We start from the raw sequence: 23,827 nt of genomic DNA on the forward strand, positions 1-23,827 counted from the left end.
GGACACCAGCCGTGCACAGCCACTGCGAGGGGCTGAGACACCCAGCGGGGTCCAGAGCTCCTGGGTGCTGCGGGAGTTTGTCCTTGGTCGGCTCTGGAGCGCGACTAGCCTCCATTGGGCTCACCCTTCACGGGGAGGCCGTTTGCTGCTCCAGAAGGATATCTTGTCTGCTCCAAAGCCCGTGGCTCCCCATGGGTCTGGTGTTCACGCGGGGCTACATACATCATTCCCAACAGAGGCACAGTGCATTTCGGGTAACTCCCTGCTCCCATAGACACTGCAAGGCTTGTACGAGCAGAGCAACCAAATGCAGGCTACGCCCTCTCCCAGTTAAGCCGAATTCTACATTCAGATTGTCAATGTGAGGGGTTGTCCTTTGCAAACAAGCCTAGTGAGACATGAGAAACTGCTTGGCCTCTCTGCAGCACAAGGAAAAAAGGGACAAAGGAAATCAGGCCTGACAAACCCTGCTGACAATCCGTGCCAAAATGCCTTCCTCGGAGCCTGGGGAGTCCCTGGAGATGCTGCTGCCCCCAACAGAAATGCTGGACAAAAGGAAAACCGCTCGCAGCCAGAGCGGGTCCACTGGGACCAGACAGTGTGCAGCTGGGCCCCAGCCCAGAGCCTGAGCAGCCCAGGGAGATGCACTGGACCTGCCTGGACACTGGAGGTGGCTTTTCGCCTGCATGGTGTCATGGGGGAAACATCCAGCCCTTCATGCATTTGTGTCCAGCATCTGATATACTTGGAGAGCAGTTGCTGGGACAAGGACAAACTCACCAGGTGTTTACCCACTTCCTCAGGGAAGTGTTTGGCCAGCTCTGACCCCTGTCCTGCCATAGCAAGGTGAGCATGTGGGGGATGGTCAGGTATGTCCACACAAGCTGCAGAGCACCTGCAGGTGGAGGTATTCTCATTAACACTCAGTCCTGCCCTTTCCTGGCTTCATCATCCACTATCTCAGCCTTTAAGCGACTGCTCTGGACGCACACTAAATAACCACAACCCACAGGGCTGCAATGAAAAATCAGCTTGGCCAAAGTAGCACTGTTTATTTTGCTTGCAAAACCCCTTTCAGAAGGCCAAGGCGCTGCAGGCTTGCTGGCTGCAACCAGGCTCCTCTCAGCGCGATGAGGGACAGGCACTCCAGCCAGCAGCAAGGACGGATAGCATCCATCCCTGGACTTGGAGAGCTCCTACTTCCCCTGGCAAGAGGGCAAACACAGCGCTCCTGGCACAGCTGGGAGCCAAGCGTGCCAAAGCCCAGCTAAGCAAGGACTTGGCACACCAGGACCGTGACACAACATTCACATGTCCTGCAGCCAGGGGAGCCCCAGAGCAAGAGGCACCAAGCCCGGCATGCCTGCTGCACCATGGAGAGCATTTACCTGCCCTTGAGCTGATGGTGGTGCTCCTTCGGAGGTCTCATGACAAGGCTGCACTGGGAAGCAGAAGTGGGACTCATCCTTTCTCAAATTAGTCACCTGGAAGTGTCCAGTCCATCTTTTTTATCTGCAGGAAGCAGAGTGAGAGCAGCACCTCTAGGAATTAAGTCAATCTGAGACAGTATCTGTGTGTTCACCTCCATCCACTGGCTGCCGAGGGAGCCTGGTTAGACAATACACCTGACTCCAAGATGGGCACCACTAGTGGAGAGGATCCACCCAGAACAGAAGTAGCCCCAGCCTGAGGAGCATCTCCTTGCAAAGAGAGAAAACCCAGATGAAGATGCAGGACACTGGACCACACGCTACCCAGATCCATCTTGGATTCTTCTCTCCCAGTACCAGTGCTTACAACCATCAGCAACAGTCTTGCAGCACAGCCAGATGGGACTTCTTTGTTGGTGTGCTGCATTTTCTTGCTGTTTTTCTCCCGGTCTGTAGCATTTGCACATTTGTAGAAACACTGTGAGAGAACAGTGGTGCTGAAGGAGGGAAATATCTTTGTGGGGATGAAATGTGCCTGGAATTACAGAGCTAACCTTGGCTCTGGTGGTCCTCTTCCGTTCCCAGTGAGGTGTTGTTGAGATTTCCCAGGCAATGGCCCTTGCCACACAATCAGGATCTCTGGTAAAGCTTCATGATATTCTCATCGTGAAGCTTTTTCCACACCTGCTTCTCCAGGTTGAAGTCATGGTTAGTGTAGAAAATCAGACGTTGCCAGTCCTTGTCGTAGTAGTGATCCGAATACTTCTCATGACCCTCTGTGATGTAGCCATAGGCACTCACCTGGGAAAGATGGAGGGCTCACTGGGGAGAGGTACCAGGGACGGAGGGAGCCAAGTGAAATACAGGACACAGTTCCCAAATGGGGAGGGAGCACAGGACAGGAATGCCAGTCAGGACTCCTCCGGGGTGACCCTGCATGGGGGTCCAGAAGGACCAGACCATGAACACTGGCTCCAGAGAGCCTGCTGTCCTCTCACTGCCTCTCTGGGAGGCAGGATGGCTCTCAGGCCACAGCAGGCTTCACCACCTCTGTGTGAACTATTTTGGGGCTGTTTTTCTTGTCTTCAATCTGCTCCTCCACAGCTGACAAGAACCCATATACCCTCAAGGCAGATGGTAGGCAGGGTTGGAGCCACCCCTGCTCTGCCCTGTTATCCTATCCCCCCTTCCAGACAGTGCTGTGTGCAAGAATCATCATGCCCTTTCCCGGTCACAGAGGTGGAGGGCAGTCAGCAGCAGGAAGGCCCCTGTTGTGGGTCTGTACAGCCGCCAGTAGGGCTTTTCCAGACTTTTAGATTTTAAAAACCTGCAGCAGGAGAGAAGAAAGCACAGAGCAGTTGCTGGGTGTGGTGGTTCAAGCTGGGCACGCCTTGTCCCCCTGTGGCCTGTGTGGCATCTTCCCTCCTTGCAGCAGTTTATGGCCATATGAGGCATTTCAGACAAGCCGTGAGTATGCCCACATGTGTGGGTACTGCTGCATGCTCAGTAAAGCACAAGGCCAGCCCAGAATGCTCCATCACCTGCACTGCAACCTAAGCTCAGCTCTGCCCCAGCTTTATGGAAGTGGTAGGTCTTGAGGCAGTGGGGATAAAGAGGGGGTGGATTAAAGGATCTAGTATGTTAAAGCCCACTCTTAAATCTGTCCTTTGCCTTGCAGTGCAGAAGTGGCTTTGAAGCTCCCTGGTATATCCTGCTCCCCATCCACATTTAGGAGTGAAATGAGACATAGGAAAGGTGCAGAGGAGGGTCACAGAACCCGCTAGGAGCTGCAGCGTTTTGTGCCAGCAGTTGTTAGGAAGGTAGGAGTCCACACCAGGAAAAAATAGCATTCGAGCCCTCTTGGCCTTGGAAAGAACCCAAGTCAGAGGGGAGACGGCAGAACGAGCAGGGAGGTGCAAGCCATCTGGCACTGCATTTGCCTTCTCTCAGAGAAGGCATAACTCTGCTCTCAAGGAGACCGAAGGGTAAACGCAGCCAAAGCAGGGCACCACAGGAGCTCTTCTTCCTACATCTCTTGGTCACGTGTGGCCCACGATTGGCAGATCTTGCAGTGACAGTGTCCAGCAGGCTCGTGAAAAGGATTAGAGAGGCGAAGAAAAGCAGCCAGGCCAGGCAAATGGGATACTGAAGAAATGCCTATTATCGTGTTTGAGGGCACGAACGACCTCCCGAGTCAAGAAGGGCTGTTACAGAGCCTTCCTCCAAGGTGCTAAGCAACGGGGAACATGAAAGGTTGGTCCTGAACTAGATCAACTATTCTGGCACTTTAGCAACACTTTTCCCACATCTAAAGTTGCCATTTGCCCAGGACCTCTTTTGGATGCAGAAAGCCAAACTGTCCAACGGCTGTTGCTTGTCCAGCTCACAGATGCTGGATGTCTACCCACCACTAACATCCCACCACAGCACCACAGAGAATTTTAACTGACTGCACGCTGACGAAGCTTACCCCCAATCTGCTGGTGTGGCTAAACTGCAGTTACAAGGGAGTGAGCTGAGAGGAGAGAGCCCAGAGACAGACAGAAATGGTGCTGGCCAGAAAAAATAAGCCAGTTAGGGCACATAACTCCCAGCTCACCTGTTTTTCATGTATCTGAGGAAATCAGGGTGAACCACCAGGTACTTGTCCATTGCGAAATCTTCATCGAATCTCTCCCGGGGCCTCTGCCTAAGGACAGAAATGGGGAGACTCAGGACAAGCGCCTGTATTTCATCACAGCTGGAAAGCATCAGCCCTGATGCACTTGGTGATAAGAGAAGAACCACAAACACAGTTAAGTTATTCTGCAACATTTCCCAGATTATGACAAAGCCTCCATAACCTGTGTGTATTGCAGAGGAAGAGATCAGGGAGGAGAGGCAACAACAGGAGACAAGAATATCAAATACAGACAAGAATATCAAATATAGACAAGAATTGGTGAAACCAGGCCTTCATCCATGAGTAGGCCACCACGTACAGACACCAGACCTGACAACAGCATGTGTTCATCCCAGAGGACCACAAAGCTTTCTCCAAGCTCCGGCCACACATCATTGAAATCAGCTACTTCTGGGAAGGAGGTGTATTGGTTACAGCAGTGCTTGGAGTTGTGGAGGAAATAAGACATTTCTCCAGACAAATCTGCCAGGGGAGGGAGGCTTTAACCTGGCTTTACCCTGGCCTGCCCCTCAGCAGGGCTGAGCACTGTGGAGAGGAAAAGGGCACAACAGAGAGCTCCACACTGAAGGGTGTAGAGGTGGGGCCAGTTTTACCCGTAGTGGTTCAAGAATCCTTCCCTGATGTTCTTATTCGACAGAAGAGCCTCCAGCCACTCATAGTCTCTAGCTCCCTCCAGGAAGTGAATGTACCTGACATCCTAAGAAAACAAGTGAACATTAATGAACAGCACAAGAGAGACACGTCCTTTAAAAACAAAAAGCAAGTAGGCATCTAGGATCACTGAGTTTCTCAGACACACATCTTTGGTCTGCAGCTTTTAACTATCCCACAAAAGCAGAATGGGGATAACATCTGATGTGCAGCTACTTGTACATGCCAAAAGGCTGGGGTAGGACTGACGCAGCTTGCCACTGCAAATACTCACTCCAAGCCAAGCCAATGCAAGTTCCCTCACTAAGGGTAATGCTAAAGTGTTAGCTCAGCCCTTTTGCTCCTCATGCACGGCAAGATCAGAACTGAAGGCCACAGACTAACAGCATCCCGTCAAAGCTGTGCATGCATACAGCATGGACCTGACTTACTTTTCCCTGTGGGATGTTGCTGAACCCTCTGTGTCCCAAGATCTGGAGACAGGACACCAGGGAGTAGGCTGTGAATCCATAAGAGGAGGTTTTTGGTCCCACACCTTTTTCGTAACCTTTGGTTACAGCCCTGCTCACCCTGGCCAAAGAAATCAGAGGAGCAGAGTTAGCAGGTGACCACTGAAAACCCGCGCATCCATGTTTATAACAGGAAAAGACAGCATTAGTCTGGAGTAAGGGAGAATTAAGCCCATTTTGAGCTACACCTCTTGATCTGCAGGAGAGCCCCTGCTTTGGAGATGGCTCTTTACGGCTCATCTGTGAACCCAGGCTCTTCCTGTGTGTTTAGGAACTTTCCAATTCCTTTTTGATTTTTCATCTCCTCCTGCCATCAGTCATTTTGGCACTTGGGAGTCAGTGCAATACTAGAAGAGGTGAAGTTATCCAGCCGTAATTATCTGCCAGCCAGAATAAGCTAGCTGTGTCTCTTCTAAGAGGGAAGCCTGCCTTACCAGAAGACGTAGTCATGGGAGTCGATCTCCTGGCCCATCCCAGAGTTATTCAGTATTCCTCCATTCCCACGACAGCACAGCTGATGCATGTTGGCATGCTGCTGTTGCTGTTGGCCAGGAGCAGCTGCTGGTGGGGATTCGGGGGCAGCAGGGACATGACCTCCTCCACCACTGTGAAGCAAACATGGTGGAGAGTTAGCATCAAGAGCCTTCAGGATGGACACAGTGAAACCACCAGAGTTTCCACCACGAGATCCACCTAGCCTGATGCCTTTGACAGGGAGATGCTGCAAACCTCCAGCTACTTGGCATAAGGTTCCTGTTGGGAGTTTGATGGTCCCATCCTGACATGCTCTGAAGGACTCACGTGAATAATTCAGCTCCATGAAGCCATATGGAGGTGCAAAATGCTCCAGGCGGTCCCACTCACTATCATTTAAGTATCTCTTGTCTGTGAAGAGCATGATGTTGGGCAGGAAAAGATCTTGCAGCCGGTCAGACTTGGCAGCTTTGCCCTTCACTGATTCAGAGCAGGTCTTGAAAAACAAAAAGAAAACAGTAACGACTGATTAGCAGGGAGCTGATAAACCTGACACAAGCCAGTGCTTGTGTGCCTTTGTGTGAGAGTATCGGAAAGAAGCATAGGAACTACAGTGGCATATCATCCATTCCCCTCAGTGTCCCCATCACCACGAACATGAGGTATAATTTCAGCACTACATCAGTAACTAGCTGGCGGAAGGTCACCTACAAGGAAGCCAGAGTGACTCCAGGTCTCTGAGACTTTCCTCTTCAGAACAACAGGCCTGAGATGCTCACGTTTTACTGGTTTTGGGCCTCATTAACTGATGCACATTAATATCTGTAATAGGTCTAACCCAAACATACCAAATAAGACTAGCAGTCCCTGTTGGCAATGCACCTCACAGGGTCCTGGCCTCAGAGTGCACATGAGCAAACACATCGAGGAACATGTGAGATCAGATCACCATTATCACTCCCTTTAAAGAAAACATGTGCAAACAACTTGTTCACATCGTAAATGAATCACAGAGAAGCATGCGGCTGAGAAGGGAATCCAAGCCAGCTTATCCTCCCTAACAAGAGGGGTCTCATTACAGCTGGCCAGAGTTAGGCTGTGTGTGCAGATGGAGAGCAAACAACTCCATTGCGCTGGATTTTCCGCTGAGTCAATTTGGGCTCTACTTTCTTAGACATCTTCCCCAAATACCTACTGCAATACCTACTGAAAGACAAAACAGGAGACCAAGTAGATCTGCATGCCCAGCTGAAATCCCCAGCAATGACCAGACTACGTTGCCAAAGCCTTGCTGTGTGCTCCACAGCTGAGCTGGGCTCTCTGCTATGGGTGAGGATGACAATCCAGTCACAGCCTGAGGAGAGAGCCCTCATTCTGCCTGTCACAACAGGACTGCAATGAGAAGAACATTGTGGAGGGTTTCATGTTGGCATCATTTCACTTGTAGCACACTTCATGTCCAGAGACGGGGACATTCCCTTCCTGCTCAAGCTGTACTTTGTACTGTCCAAGGCTTGGTACTTCTTGTGCCTCCACAGCTAGACTGGATCAATACCAGAGGAGCTAGGGAAAAGTCTGATCATGTAGGAAATGAAGGAGGCGGGAGTGCTTCTAGTCACTCCCTTTCTCTGCAGAATTAGAGATCAGGTTTGGGAATGAGACCCAACATGTGATGTCTGGATCCACATCTTCGCTAAAGACCCTTCTGCGTGCATTTTCTCCTCTTTTCCGTACTGAGGAAGGGTCTTCCCCACTGCGTCAGCTCTGAGGCTCTGCAGCCTCAGTTACAGTGGAGGATGTTCTCAGTTTTGTGCTGTGACCTGCTGTCTCACATTTTTCTGCCAGCTCCTGCTCTGCACTTCTGAGACAGCTCATCAGATGAGAAGACAGAAGCATCTGACAGTTGATGAGCAGGATCCTGGTGACCTAACCCCACTGTGTCTACAGGCGGTAACACTCAGCAGGAGGAGTGAGGTACTGTCTCATGTGGCATATGCAGTTTGAGCCATGTAATTCGCCTACTCCCATTTGTATTCTGGGTGCCTCGAGACCATGGGGAGCCCAGGAAGGATGCATATCCTGCACCACAGACTGGATCATTTGCCAAGCCCTTCTGCTAAGCCCTTCTGCTGTGACTCAGTAAGGCTGGGCCAGTGCATGAGCTCAAGCGTTTAACAGCCAAGTTCCACATTTAATAGTCACAGATCTTTGGAAAACAGAGGTATCTTTGGGGCCAGCTGCTCCTCTCAAGCGGCTCAATGCCACACTAAAGAGCACATCCCGTCAGCAAAAGAATGGCTTGCACTGCCCAAAGGGGCAACGGGGAACAACATCAAAATACCACAAGGGAGAGAGAACTCAAAAATAAAAGATCAAAACAATAAAACTAATCCTAGGATTTTTTATCAGCCCAGTTCATCTACCTCTGCTCTCTGCATGTCTCCCAGGGCATCCTGGGGTGCGGAATGGGATTAAATTTTTCAAGAGTAGCCTCTGCTCCACCGGGAGGGGTCTGAGAGGAACAACATGGTGCCTGCAGCCCTGACAGTCCCCTGGCGCAACATCTATGTTCCCCCTAATGCCACCAAAATGACACATGGCAATGGTGGAAGATTGCAGCACTGAGACTTTAAATAGGCAAATAGCTCATCTAAGACCACCGAGCTAGAACAGGTACTCCCATGCTCTGCTCACATGCCTACACCCTCCCTCCTCCCTGAGCACATAAACAGTGTGTAAAGGCCACTTACACCCATGTATAAAGACCTTCCTCACTCTAGAGAGGGTTACCCACCTGTCCAAGCCTTCCAGCAACAGGGGTGCCAGGGAAAACTGCTCTGGGTAAGCTTTACAAAGAGTTACCAGCATAAGATGGGGGACAGAGACAGTATTGTGCACCACAACCTGCCCCATCTGCTTGCTGAGAACTTTGCTATAGTTTATGACTTTCCTAAAGGTCCTGTTCCTGGACCTGAGTAATTATGAAATGCTCAAATTTCATTTTAAATTAGTCCCAAACCCTCATAACTACAAAGGAAAGGTCAAAAATATGGTCAGAACAAGAGTTCAGTGCAAAACAGAAAAGAAAAAGACACGCTTTCAATTCCATGGCTGTTAAGACAACCTCATGGTGGGCACCAGACTTACCATTTTGGAAGATCACATCAGTAATATGACCTACACAGGCAGAGGTGATCACGAGAACTAACCTACAGAACACCACTCCCAAGAAACAGGATCTCTAAGAAAACTTTGAAGCTGTAGCTGTGCAAGTGCTAGTGCTTTGACAGGTATAACTGTATCATTTGAGATTCTCATCTTCACCTCTACAAAAATACTTTACCTGTGCTGACCGGGCCTACAGTTGTTCCTATTTAACAAAGAGGAACAAAGCAAGACTTGTTGAATGCCAGATCTGTTACGAATTATTTGCTCTGCGGTGATGATGGTTCATGCATAGCAAGAAAATTCTAGATAGCAACCTAACATGCTAGGACCATCTGAGTCGTGGAGCTCTGAATGGGTAAAGAATCTGCTTGTTCACTATGGGTGTCAACATACAGGGTGGAAATGGTGAATTGGCAACACCCAGGAAAGACTCTCCTCTTGTTGATAATAAACCACAAGAACAATTAAAAAAGTTACTTTTTAACCCGTCATTTCTCCAACGGGGTGCACACTTACACACAGTTGAATTTTCGCCAATATTGACAGAAAATCTTAAAGATGAGAACGGTCCCCACCCTACTGTCTCCAAAGCAGGCAGGTACATGCTTATCAATACTCACCTAATCCTTTTTCTTTGACCTTATTTTGACTTTAATACAAGCAACTAACAAAAGCCTCCGTTCCTGTGCACTGAGACCCTCCTCACCATCACTGCCAGTGTCATTCTTCACAGCCTAGCACAGCACAAGCATCACTGCTGCCCCACCACTGCCAAAGCTTTTGACTTCCTTTGGTATGTATGTGCTTGGGTGAACAGGCACACGGAGGCATTCCTGTTCCCTCACCATGAACCTTCTTGTTTTCTTTAGCTGGGCTGCATAAAACAAAGATCAAGGCAAATCTGGGAACTGTCAACCTGAACCTTCATAGGAATGCAGATGTTCAGTCTCCCATGAGATCGGGTGAGAAATGGGACACCTGTATGAAGACTGCCATTTAGTGCCAGACACCTAATGCCTGCCCGTAGGCATCACAAGACTAGGTGTGACCCAGCTTACCTTAGGGTGCCACGTCACAGGGAACATATACGCTGCATTGCATGCCTAAGTCCCCTATGCAATATATCAAGGCACCTAAGAGTGGGACCATCTTGTAGCATATCTAGAAGGAGAGAGATTTTCCCCAGCTTCTGATGCACCTGAGCTCCAGAAAGGGTTCTCAGGCTGACTTTCAAAGGAACCCATGGAAATGCATGCGATTGCAGTAAGTTCCCATACTGGAGCATGATGAAGGACTGGACAGGCTAATTGAGTTGTACATATAGGTCTCCCTCTTTGGGTCCCAGCAGCATCTGCATATACCAGTGAGCTGACCTACCAGCTTGGAGATCATCCTCGACTGCAAAGGGCACACATGCCCAGGGGACAGCAGACAAGGAGGTCAACAGGGAAGCATCATTCTTGGTGAACGCACACAGCCATCACACCTACCGATAGTGGAGATGAGATGTCCAGCAGGTACTTGTCCTCAAAATCCCACTGCGGCTCAGACTTGAAGTCAGCAGCCTTCAGTTTCTTCTTTTCTGTCACTGCAGCAGCCTGAGGAACAGGTCTTACAGTTTTCACTGATGCAGGAGGCTCTTTTGGCTTTGTTTGGTCTTTGGAGATGTTGTTTTCATGAGCTCCCTTCACCCCAGAGGATGGTTTCATTGTTGCCTTCTCCTTGGCTTCCTCCACCCTGGGAAGCGGTTTCACTGTTGTCTTTTCCTTGGCTTCTTCCACCCCTGGGGCTATTTTTTCTGTTTTCACTGTTGTCTTCTTGATTCCCTCCAATCCGGGGGGTGGTTTCACAGTCAGGTTCTCCTTGGCTTCTTCCACCCTGGCAACTGGTTTTGTCATTTTGTTCTGCTCCTTCTTTCCTTCCCATCTTGGTGTCCTCTCAACCGTATCTCGTTCGAGCCTTGTGATTTCTCTCCCCAAATTCACCTTTAAAAAGCTCCTTGAGTTCCCATTATCAGAATAGTTTAAACCCTGTTGCTTTTGGGTGTCCACTTGCAGTGTATCTGGGGCACATTGCAAAATGCTCAATTGCCTGAATGCAAAGGAAAAGCAGACACATCACACATGCTTTCCACTGAACACCTTCCAGCCCACCTACTGCTCTTGACTCAGCCCCTCTCTGTGCTTCAGAGCAACCGTTGCATATGACCAGGATACTCAGAGCACTTGCCTTGGCAACTGCCACTGAGTTTCTGCAGGATGTTCTATGAATTCAATTTCATTTTCAACTTTGCCACCAAAGTGTTATTCAGCTTCCCACACCATTCTGGCCTGAATACCGCTTATCTCCCCACTAAGCAAATCCCAGAAGCTACACACTCCTCTTCAGCACTTGGCTCATGAAACATCCACACTGGCAGTAACTGCAAACCAACACAGAACAGCTTTGCCCTGCACTGGGCAGGACCCCTGGCAATGTCCCCAGAGCACTGCAGGACTGTTTCGGGAGATCCTGAGTTCAGAACATGGCACACACCATGAAGGCAGCCATCTGGCTCTCTTCTTTGCCAGCAGAGCCAAGTGCTTCAGTGACAGAGCATGAAGATCTTCCAGAATTCAGTAAGTGAAGTCTAATAGGAAGTGAAACTCACTCCTTACCATACATCACTTCTTGAGCATTTGGGGCCACAAGGCACTTTTTCCTCTCCTCCTCGCCCTTAGCCAGCTAATGCAATGGCATCACACAGCACTCGCCAGGTGCACATGTCTTAAGACAGGTACTTTGAAGCTATTAAAATACACTCTGAAGCTTAAAAATGTAAAGTCTCTGCATTTTCAGCAATCGCCTCTAATATTGCAGCTGCCCTGTTGTCTGATTCAGAGGCACAGGCAGGTACAAGGATACCATAGGAAGATACAGCTGCCAACAGCAGAAGAGCCACCTGCAACAAGACTGGGCTGAAATCCAGCAAAAAAATCAAGGCAGAAGTGGTGGGGTTTTGTCCCAAACATTCATTCTTATCTGCATGTGGCTGGAGGGTGGAATAGGAAAAAGGAAAGTGAAAAATTTCTGCAGCTGAGCTTTATGTACAGCAAAGCTTTTCGGGATAAACCAGCGTAGTTGTGGCAGTCTGATTTCACGCTCACGTTCACCCTTTGCACGACACATTTGTTTCGGAGAGCTGTGGATTGCTTCCAAGGTGATAAATGGGAAGAAAAGCACCTCTGCAGATAGCAGGCTGTAGATGACAGTTCAATTGCTGCAGAAGCTTCAGAGTGGTATGGCATTCATTACAGTGATTAGGAAATTATCAACTAAGGAGGCTTTTAAAAATCATTTTGTATCAGATAAATACTTGAACCTTTCCAGCACTATTTCTAAGAAAAAGAGGTTGTGGTAAATGGCCTATCAGCCCTTCCTCTACCTCCCCTCACAATCATTAGCCAGCTTCAACCATGTATGCAGCAGTTGCTTTCTATCATAGTGCTTCATGTATAAACTTGTGTTACTGTTTACTGCCTAATAAGAGGAAAGATTTTATATATACGCTTTAAGTAAAGAGAAATTTGGTAAGGTAGCTCAGGCAGATCTTAAATCCCTGGATGATTTTCTGTTGTATTTTTAAGATGATGCTTAAAATTTTGAAATTCAAGGGCAGAGAACAAATGAAACAGGACAGTATGACAAACCACCCCCCAACCCAGACTTTCCATATTTGCTGTCTTGCAGGGCACAGATTCCACCCCAGCTCTATTACACTTCAATTTCAAATACTGTGTCAAACATACAGAGACCAAAATGTAAAACTGAGGACCCTTCACATCCAAAACCTTGCTCCCTGCAGTCAGACCCACATGGCCAGGCACTCGTGCCTACACAGGACCCTGCTCTCCTGACCAGCATTTTCAATCCAGACAAGCGGTCAATGCAGCTCATCAAATTTCAGGCTCTAGAGTCCAGCTGGCAAACAACTGCAGAAGCTCAATGATATTTACTGTCATTTCTCTCTCCATTTACAAAGCCCTAGGACAAATAGAGGATAAAGCCATGAAAACGCTGCTTTGTGTATTTTACATTGCATATAAAGGTACGAAAATAGAACTGACACACAGACAACCACATACAGCTCATGCCTAGTTGTGTTTTGCTTAAGTTGCAAAAATACGGACATTTCCATTATCTGAAACTACAGCAGAATGAAATGGCTTCAAGCAGCTGGGCACAGAGGGCCAGTTCTTGTCCCAGCTCTGCCACTGATGGGCTCTGTGATCAAGGACAACTCACTTCACTTCTCACACCTCCTCCTTCTCCCTGCCTCCCTTGTGCAGATTCTAACCTCTCCAAATTGATAGTTGTCCTCAAGGTGTGGTCACAAGTCACTGGAGCTGAGCTAAACTCATGCCACCTCCAGAAGAGATGTAGGTGTTTCCAACATCACCCCTCCTGCCTGCCCCCACAGCATCAGCCCTGAGAGATCCAGCTGAAAACTAACCCCACCAAGACAAGCCAGACGAGCTCACCGGGAGAGCTGGGACCATGTGAGGGCTGGTGGGGAGGCTGGGGAGCTGTGCTTCCTACACACAGCACAGGGCACCAACATGTAAGCGAGCCGTGCTTGTAGTAGGAAAGGCTCAGATACCTGCTGTGCTCATGCAAGGAACAGCGCTTCCTGCCAACAACACTGGAGACATTTTACCGCAATTTACACTGCAATTTCCTCCACGCCCATTCTTGTAGGATTTACTTGACCATTCATATAAAAAGTAATATATATATTGATCATGTCTGCATGACATTGGTCTCCCAGTATGCAGCATATTTGTATTAGGAATCAGATGTTTAACTTGCTATAAATTCAAAGGTATCCCACCAAATTCAATGTCCAGCAATGCAATCTGGACTAGGGCTGAATGAGGTCCTCCTGGGAGACACCAGGAAAAGCAAATACTATGTAGTGCCAAAATACGATAACAGGTAGCATTAGTCGAGAAAAAGCTGCTTTCTTAAACAGCTACACAAGGGAACACTGGAAACGAGCGATCCAGCAGAAGCAAGTTTTTGACTGTGGATCTTCCACCACCACGCTCTGATTGTACACAACATGGTCTGCTAAAGCAAAGTGATCATCTAACTCAGATCAGAAGTGCAAGTTTCAGGGTAAAAAGACACAGAGACAGAGAGAGAGAAAGAAAGTGAGCACAAGCACTCTATCCAGACAGCGCATATCACAAGGAAGCAGGTCTCTTACCTGAAAATCCTTGTCTTTGACAAGCCAAACAAGGAGCTGAAATTAGCAATGAAGATGCAAAAGTGTGTTAAAACAATGAGCCAAATGAGGCTCTGGGAATTTTAGGAAGCCTTCTCCTGAAAAACCACACGGTGAGATGCCTGAGAGCAAGAGGCTCTGCTGCTGCTGCCCAGAGGTGCGTTGAATGAATGGGCTGCTCTTACCTCTGGATTTCCCTACAAGAACATGCACACCCTCTCTTCCCAACATTCCCAGACATTCCACACACGGATCCAATTTCTCAGACAAGACAGCAGCTTTGCACTGGTCCCGTCTATCACCCTAAGCTTATTGCAACATGGAGTGGGGAAAGAAACACCTTTTATTGCAAACAATGGAAGTTTCCTATGTTTTCCTTATTGAGGTTAGTCAGATAAGTCAGGTAGTCAGTCAGGTAGTCAGTCAGGTAGTTAGTCAGGTAAGAAGGAAACAAATAAGAAGGAAATCCTTCACCTCTAATGTGGTGGAAGCATCACTGGGAACATTCGTGTGAATTATGGAAGTAGCCATAGTTACAGTCAAAGAAATTAGCTTTCAGACCACCACCTGCCCAAGGGCTCAGGCAAGATCCTAGGCATAACCATAAATAGATCTTTATTTTCTTCTTCATGCAGTACTTGCTTGTAGCTCCAATCCAGAAGCAATCCCTGCCCCCAAAAGCTGATGGCTAGAGCCATCCATTTTACCTTGTTATTGCTTTGAAACGAGTCAAAGTAAGACTCTTTGCAAACCCACCATAGAACAGAGGTGTTTGTGTTTAAAGGCAGATTAGTGCTTGGGTAAAGCATTAGAGGACAGGGCTTAGAGTCAGTCAGTCTCCTCCCTCTCTAATAAAGCCAACCTGCCTTTAGGACAACTGGAAAAACCTCAATCCAGCATTTCACTTGCCTGAAAGGTGCCAACCCCATCACAATCTAACCCTGCTATTGCTGACAAACTTTTTATGCAGGCCTGCTTGCAGCTCAGGTTCCCAAGCTGGCTCAAGAGTGTTCCACTTCAGCTCTGAGATGTTTGTACAGATAGCAGCAATACACACTCTTCAGCTGCTCTTCTTTGTGAGCTCTCAGTCAAGCTTCCTCCAGCACCAACTCTAGGACTGGTCTTTTACTTTCGGCTTTTGAACTCTTGCCACATCACTTCACAGCAATCACTGAGTGGCCAGAAAATGATAGCTATGTCAGTCCACCACTAAAACAGGACATGGATGGATTTGAGTCTGTGCCTAGTTGTAGAATTTAAAAGAACCAGATCACCCTGGTGACACCCACAGTACAGCAGCCTGAAATTCAGTTGGTTTCAAGGGAGCATCTAATATATCTGAATTTTTATTCCACGTAACACCAAAATATATTTCAAGTTTCTCGCATCTGTGAATCATGCCATCATGGACAGACAGACAGCTGCCTTCTACACTACTGCCCTTAGAGGGACCCTGGTCATTCGGGTTTTGTACACTACAACCAGGCTTTGCTCATCAACAGTGTCAGTTAAAACAAAGCTTCACTAATGCTATGTGCACACGAAACACTCCAAGGGTAATGAATCCCTGCTGCAACGCTAGGGGTTTGCACTACACTTGATTTGAGCCACGAGCATATTCAGACCTGGGATATGTTGCTTCTCCTTGATAGATAGCATGTGACAACCTCTCTCCCTATCCCAAGTTCCACAATACGTATCTCATCCTCTCCTCTTCATGAAAATCAGCGGTCTGCCTGGAGATCGATCTTTGACAGTCCAGAATACATCTCCCCAGCCGCAGAGGGAAAGATTAGCAGAGATAAACACCACAGCCAGAGAAATGCTTACCTGTACCTGTAGTTTTACATGCTACAGCAAAGGGCTATTTTAACTCATGGGGAGCTGTTAAATATTAACCCTGACAGTTCAAAGGGAGATGGCCATATTGCTTCTTACGACATAGGCTGCTTTTGCACAGCTCTTACCAAAGATTAAGCTCAGATATAAAAAAGCTTTTGCTGACAATGTCACAAATCTCAGAAGCTAGCACTCACACTGTTACTGAATACACAGAGAACTGAAGACGTTTGCTCTAAGTTAGAGGAAAGCCAGTCAACAGGTTTCACACCTACCTTGTACCCCTCCATGCATCACAGCAAAAAGCTGCATGGATTCCCTGTACAAGGCTCAGCAGTAGCTGCATTTCTTTATTGTCCGTACTTCCTGACAAGTTACTTTCTCTGGATTTAAGTGCAAGACATCAGTTATCAGGGGACCTAGGAGAGAAAAATGAAACAATAACACAGGTTTGAAAGGCCCTTGAAGAAACACAAGGGAGGCTGTTAGTCCACGGTACAGCCCTGCCTCCATCTACAGCAAAATGTTTCACTATTGCACAAACTGAGCCTAGGATCAAAGAAGATCTGTTGAACAATTACAGGCACTGAGAAAGGGATCAGCCAAGATACTGCCTTATTTCTGGGCAGCCCTCATTAGCTCCAGGCAATTCTAGAGAGGTGGGCTACAGGTCTGGGTGTGCAGCAGGCAAGTAGCAACTCTGTGCCCACAAGATCTCCAACAGGACATTCTTACGGGAACAAGTATCAGTCCTGAAGCACTGATATGCAGCAATGGCTTCATTTTAGCCTTCCTCTTTCAAGCCCTATGCACCTTCAGGCATACTGCTTGGAAGAAGCTGCTTGTGTGCGACTACAAGGCTTTTTTTGTTAATAGGGTCCCAAAGGGAAATTCTGGAGGCAGCAAACATTTTCCTTCAACCTCCTCCATGTAACATTACTGCAAAACCAAGAGCCACAAGGGATAGCAAGATTCCTACAACCAGAAAAAGACAGCTTTCTTTGCTTTTAAGGAACTGTGCTGGCAATTGTGGAGAACATGTCTGTAGTACTTTATGTTCAGGAAAGACTGTGCTTGGGGGAATATCCAAATCTCTGGCAAGCGCATTAGCCAAAAGCAGGCTTGCTACACAAAACAGTTTTTCACCTTCTTGGTGTAAGAAAAGAAAACCTAGAAAAACCCCAAACTTATCAGAGTACTGCCTTTCTCTTCCTTGGAGTATTATTTCGTCATCCTCCACCCCCACTGCTGAAATCAGTCTGTCAGAGCTCAGGCAGCCAGGCTGGTTAGCTCAAACATAAGGTCAGATTGGGAAATGGGGATGTATTGTAACTCCTCAGGGATGGCCTGGTGAAAACTGAGGCCAAGAGCAGAGCTGCTCCCTTGTAAAGCTCCGTAAGAAGTACGATTCCTGGGATACACAGGGCTCCCAGCCCACAGAAAGGGACATAATAAGCAAAGACTGCACCTAACACAGGGGTTGGCAACCTCTCAAGGGCCACAGGCCAGACTCCAGCCTCCTTTTCCAAACAAGATGTTTTGCATGTTTCTCTGGCAGTCCTACTGGCAATCCCCAGAGATACTGCTTCTCTCATGGTGCAGAGACTCTGAGCCCAGCACTGCTGCTCCATGTTCAGTGTGTCCAGCTACCAACATCAACGCCCACACCAGAAGTTTTTCTATTCTTTAGTGCTGTGAAAACAAGACTTTTTTTTTAAAGCAAACTCCACCTGGGACCATCAAGTGAAGATGGTTATTTGTTAGCCCTTTTCCATCTCTAACAGTCCATTTAATTCCACATCCACTTAATTACATCCTTAGTTACACCCTGGACAGATAAAAGGCAGATTTGCCCTTCTGATTTTTTTTCCCTAAACAAATGTTATCTCCATTAGATCTTAAGCTGTGTGTTTTGTGGGTGTCAGCTAGTGTCTGAACTGTGCCAACAATTTATCTACGTGCACGTTCTCCAGAGGGCTGTGTATCAAATCTTGCTTACTTGCCTGCACCCTGTGTGCTTTCCGCTTTCCCATGGCTCTGGGCTAGGGAACAGGGCATCACAAGATGTCCTTTAAGGACAGAGCTGTTCTACGAATTGATCAAATGGCACTATAGGACAAACTTGTCTTTCAGCGATGTCCACAACATACCACAACCAGTACTTGACTGGAAGCCTGTGGAATAAGGACCTGCTAATGAAGCTGGGGATGTTTGGACCTGTTCACAGTATTACCTGATGATATAAGAACTGAGTGAGTTATAACTGGGAGAGAAAAAGAATGACGTTGCCTGCAGCATATGACTGCTCAGTGATCATGCCTGTGGGTTAGCAAAGGCTAAGCTAGCAAAGGCTTGGCTTGGAAATGTTACGTTCTTGTTTTCCCCTCCCAGTTCAGCAGTCATCTTTAGAAGCACATGCTTTCAGGCTGGGAATCCAGGGGGGAAGAAATTACAAGAGCAAACTCTGCACGGCTATTTGTCTTGCTTTCACCAAAACTGTTGCCCAACAACTCCCAAGCTTGCCTTAATTCCACACTCACTGGCCATCTTCCAGCAAGTCCCTTCTCTTCTGCGCCAAACCTTCTCTCAAAAACACTGAACAAACACCCAGAGACAACAGCATTTACTGGGGCAAAGTCCCCACCTCTTCTACTGCTGCCCTTGCAAGAATACCTACAGTTTTGTCACAGAGCAAGGCCTCAGAGAACTGCGCCAGGAGGTGGGGAACAGCTTAGTGAGCCAACTGGTCTGTATTCTCCACAGGCTGAAGTGCCCCAAGAGAGAAACAGACGGTGGCTTTCATGGTGGAATGCTAGCAAGCGCCTCCTCAGTGTCCACACAGTAGAGCTGCTGAAAATGGAAAACTTGTTCGTTTTTTATTAGTGCTGTTTTGTCTGCTTGGTATCCAGCCCCACCCAGCTAATGCCCCAGTAAAGAAACTGCCTTGAATCTATGTTGTAACAGCAGATGATATGGGTCCAACCTGGAATATTTCCCCCTCTCCCACACGGTAATGGGAACATAGGCAGGCTCCTCCAGCCAGCTCCCACGCACCAGGGAAAGCCCTTGCCTGGAGCAATCACTGGGAGATGGGGTATAAATGCTCTGAATTTGGCCATATTACAGCCTCTGGTCACTGGAACTTGTTTTAGTTCTTTCTGCAAGCACAATGACTACTCAGCTATTGAGCATGTTCCCCGTGGCCACAGGCTATAGGTGTTAACCTCTCTGTATTGAGTGAAGCAGACCAAGTCTTAGGTCACACTGCTTTTCTGCTTCTTGAGGTCTTCACCATTCACCCCATCCCACTTAAGCTGCCACACTGAAATGGCTCTGGTCCTGGCATTCCTTTCTCAGATACACAAAGCTGAGAAGACTGATGAGCCACTTCATTTAAGAGAATTAAAAAAAAAACCAAACAGAAAAATACACTCGCAGCAACAATGGCTGGAAACGTCAGCTGGAATTACACAGGCTGGAAAGAACCAGGGCTCCTTTATTCAAATGCCTCCCTCAACAGCCTTTTGTCTGTGCCATCCCAGCAGGAAGCCTAGTACATCACCCAAGAGCTGACAGAGAGAGAGACAAAACTGACACTGCTTCAGGGCTGATGTGGGTTGTGGGGGTTTTTTCCCCTTTAAAATCTATTTGATGGAAAGGAAGAAAATATTCTGTTCCTTGACTAGGAATCTCTCAGAGAGCTGTTCCCCCAAGAAGCAGGGCAGTACTGCAGACAGGTGAGGAGGTAATTTATTAAACTCATGGCTAGCTGGCCTCCCATCAGAAAAGCAGCCTCTCCAGCTTCTGTCCCTGACAGCTGCCAGGAATAGGAGCGTTCCAGGACTCTCCACTGCTCCAGAGAGAGAAACACAAGAATCACAAAACCCAAATCCCTCTCCGCACTCCTGGCAAAAAACGCAGGCATATTATCTCAGCACTTCACATCTGGCTGCAAAAATCAGGCCCTGCACAGATATGAATTACAGAATCACATCTGTACGGGGGTCTACTAATTTTAGAGCCAGAAGTGAACTATTTCTTGCTAAAGGTCTTTCCCATACTCTTCCCACTGACTTAACATCAGAAACCATCCCTCGACATCTGGCAGGACAAATGTGCCATTTGGCATCCTTTGGGGTGAAAAGTGCTACAGGAATGCAAGATGTAAGCCTGTTTCTCGAGTGGTATAAATCATCATGTCCCTGACTTACACTTGAAAAATGTGACCTCACAGTGCCTTCCTCTCTGTTCCTGCCTGACAGATGCATCGGAGAAGTGCAGTCACATTTTTAGCTGCAAGAGTAGCAGAGCCACAGGGTCCTGTGAAAAGCAAGATGGATTTACTGCTGGAAATCACATGCTTCTCTTCCCTTCTCTCTTTTGTCTATTGTCTTCTATTTAACAGTTATTCTCCTGCTTTTTTTAGATACCTAGAGGGTCCAGTGCTACTTATCTCCATCTTCCTCCTATTAACTTCACAGAGGCTTTTGCCAGCCATGGAGAGAAGGTAATTCTTTGCCACCCCAGTTGCACAACACCTATCAACCTCATACTGGGAAAACCCCAGGCAAAGTAATTGTTGGGCAGGAGAACAGCACACTGTGCTACTGCAGTGGAAATGTGAGATCCCTGTGCTTGGGAAGAGCATGCCATTCTCTCCTGGTTCCCTGGGAGCTGCTTAGCATCTGTTCAATCGGGGTTTGTCTCACAGGCCTTAGATCTCCGGGAAGGACACTCCTGTTGCACAGTCTCAGCTGGGGCGGAGAGAATCAGCCAGTCTGTTTCTAATGATGCTGCGCAATGACATTATTCACCTCCTCCCGTGAGCTGCACTTCCTAAAGATGGGTGTCACTCTAGTGAAAAGCATGGCACAGAGAAGTCAGGCAGGACATACACTGCGTGTGTTTGTTCCTAGCTCTGCAGCTTGCATCTCAAGCCTTGTGTCCTCATTTTTAGTTATCAAATGAGAATGATCAGGCCCACAACAGGAACAGTCTAAACTGTGCTGTTAACAGGATGATATCAAATTCAGGTGGTGTCCAGCTAATCTCCGCTAGCCTGCCCTTACAGCTCTCTCCTCTGTAGCAGGCATTTTGCACTCACTGAGACACTACCCATTCATCTAGAATTCATCTGCAGAGCCAAAGCAACAAAGGCTGGAAGAGACATCTTGAAAGGTCATCTCACGCAGCTCCAAACTTCAGTGATATCTAAACCAACCCTGTGACTCCAAGCAGATGTCGGTTGGGGCTTGTGTATCTTTCAGCGCTTGAGGTTTCCCTCCCTCTCCCTAAGCAATCTACACCACTGTGTCATACTCCAATTACTGTCATCTAGGGCACCCCCTTTGCTCAACCCCACCTTTCAGCTTGGTCAATGTTTGAGTTCATATTTACCCCCTGATATTGTAACTGTAAGTAAACACAAGCCCAGTTAACTAAATGAATATCTTAAGAGTAAATGCACAAAACAAGAACAAGAGGACACTGAGAGCTTCGTAGAAAAATAAGGACTATGGAAAATGACTCTTCTGGTTGTTTAACTACGTGCCCTATTCTGTGAAACCATAAGGTAAAGTGCTCTGAGAATCCAAGAGCAAATAACAAGCCCTTGGGTTTATAAACTTTATGTAATTTACCCTAAAGCACTTTCAAATTACCTTACTGTGTTTCCTTCAGTCAATATTGAAAGGCAGTCATTGCTGAGAGGAATATGAGGAGCCATGCTACAGCACCACACGCTTTTCCAGATGGAAGGTCTCTGAAATAAACAGAAAGGAGACAGAGCCATAAAAGGCAGTTAATCACATGAGAATTTAACCAGGATGGTGCCGACAGTCCTGCTTTTGCCCAGAGCTACATGGATATCTTTGTTTTCAGCTTCATCTAGACACTGATGGCTCCACCACAATGTCCTCAGAACCCTAATGGCTGAAGCCACAATGCTCCAGCAGCTCACAAGTCTAAGGTGGGCTATTTGTTTTGCCACTGCTGAAGTATTTCACTGTTGTTCAGGAGGTCGATCTATTAAAAACATTTGGATATGTCAAGTGCCCCACAAACACATTAAAATAACTACACTGTTTCATGGATGGAAGTTCAGGTCCTCCCTAAAATACTATTTGATTTGAAAATTAGCTTTATCTCAATCATAACTCCCATCTACAAAATGTACATTATCTCTTTCTCTTTCAAGATAAATAGGTGGCATTTTGCTTGTGGAATTTCACATGGTTTGTTATCTGATCTATCCAAGAAAAAAAAAATTCCTATCTTATCATGTGGTTAGTCTTTGGGTTCTCTGTTATCCTGTAAAACAATTTATTGCCTAGGGATTGCAGCTGAATTGCAAGACAGTTTTTCTAGAATGCCAATTCCTTCAGTTGTTTACTGTTCCCTGTAGAACGCTGTATTCAGCCAGCCTCCCACTTCTCTTAATATTAGCATTTAACAAGGCGTGGCCTTACAACTTCAAATAAACCAGAAGACTGCAGTTCCATTTATGCATAAATAAATAGTGCATGCTTCACTAAAAAGGCCATTCACTGTACATATCCCAGGTACAAGTTTATCTGCTACAAACTTTGAAGTGCACCACCAGTCTGGAAAGTCAACAAAAATGGTATCTTAAGGATGCCTAATCTTGTGCCAGGGACTCTCCTCAGTGACAGTTCTACCTGTCTGCCCTGCTAACTGCACCCAAAATGTCAAAATCAAGACAGGCTTGGTGGTGACAAACCTTACCAGGTTTTCCTGCAGACCAAATCAAGTCACACTCATGCCTGCAAACCCTTGGTCACCAGTTTTATTAACCTGGTTTGACTCAGAGCAGAGTCCAGGTGATCAAATTTTGTTTCAACACTGCAATTGGCAAGCAGAATTGATGCACGGAGAAGAGATGAGCAGAACTGGCAAACAAACAGACCATCCTTACATCATGCCTTCCTACATGCACCAAAACACGACTTTAAATAACATACCTGTCAATACCGTCAGCCAAGTGACCCGAGGAGCACACTCTCAGTACCCCAGCCACCTCCTTCTCCAAAGCTAGCTGTACACGTGGCTATTTTGTGCTCACAAAGAAGGAAAAAGAATCGAGAACACGAGACAGGCAGCTAATGCGGTGTCCTGTCCTCTGGTCAATTTGCGTAGAGAGAGAAAGAAGGCTTGTACGAGGGGGTCTCGGATCACAGCTCTGCTATCCCACCACATGCTGATGACCCCCTAGGTTGAGGGGACAGAACCCTGCCATTATCATCACCACGTGCTCTCCCACCTTAGGACAATGTGTTGGATCAGTCTTGGGCTCCCAGACCCTAACCCCAAGTGTCTGCATGTGTGTGCCCCCACAGACATTGAACCAGTCACTTTTTCTCAGCTGAGTCAGTCACTATGACTGCAGAGGGCAGGATAAAGTCCACCATATTTTGATACAATTAGCAAGAGCGTGTCTGCCTCGACTCTTATTGCAGAAAGGTGAGCAGGGACATCAACACCATTGTCACAGGCTTGTCAGTATAAATATTACCAAACTGTCACGCATGATGCAGATCATTCCTGGGTACAGAATATCCATGTACAAACAAGGATAACCCACCCTCTGCTAAGAAACCATTTGCCACAGAAGGCTACAGGAGGAGCTGGCAAAAAGGATGGTGGGAGCCAGAGAGAGCAGGTGATGCTCCCACAGCTCCATGGGATCCCACCCAGACAGGCAGCGTCGCTCGGCTGCAAAGACAGGCCTTTGTCATGAAGGAGCCTGGGAACAGAGGGGCCTCCCAAGACAGCACTTCTGCTGGAAACC

The 23,827-nt window shown here is 47.4% G+C and overlaps 1 protein-coding gene across 1 annotated transcript; it reads right to left on the reverse strand.

Annotated features, from left to right (window-relative positions):
• Nucleotides 1-1,022: 1,022 nt before the first annotated feature.
• On the reverse strand, nt 1,023-21,771 carry ST6GALNAC1 (ST6 N-acetylgalactosaminide alpha-2,6-sialyltransferase 1). Its single transcript, XM_076353951.1, is given in 11 exon segments — nt 1,023-2,231; nt 2,652-2,757; nt 4,030-4,119; nt 4,707-4,810; nt 5,196-5,334; nt 5,708-5,777; nt 5,780-5,878; nt 6,075-6,243; nt 10,406-11,006; nt 16,296-16,439; nt 21,681-21,771. Coding segments are annotated over 10 exon segments (1,620 nt in total). The 5' UTR covers nt 16,367-16,439; nt 21,681-21,771; the 3' UTR covers nt 1,023-2,060.
• Nucleotides 21,772-23,827: the final 2,056 nt, after the last annotated feature.

The sequence above is a fragment of the Aptenodytes patagonicus genome, chromosome 16 (genome assembly GCF_965638725.1).
Source record: "Aptenodytes patagonicus chromosome 16, bAptPat1.pri.cur, whole genome shotgun sequence".
In the NCBI taxonomy this organism is placed as follows: domain Eukaryota; kingdom Metazoa; phylum Chordata; class Aves; order Sphenisciformes; family Spheniscidae; genus Aptenodytes; species Aptenodytes patagonicus.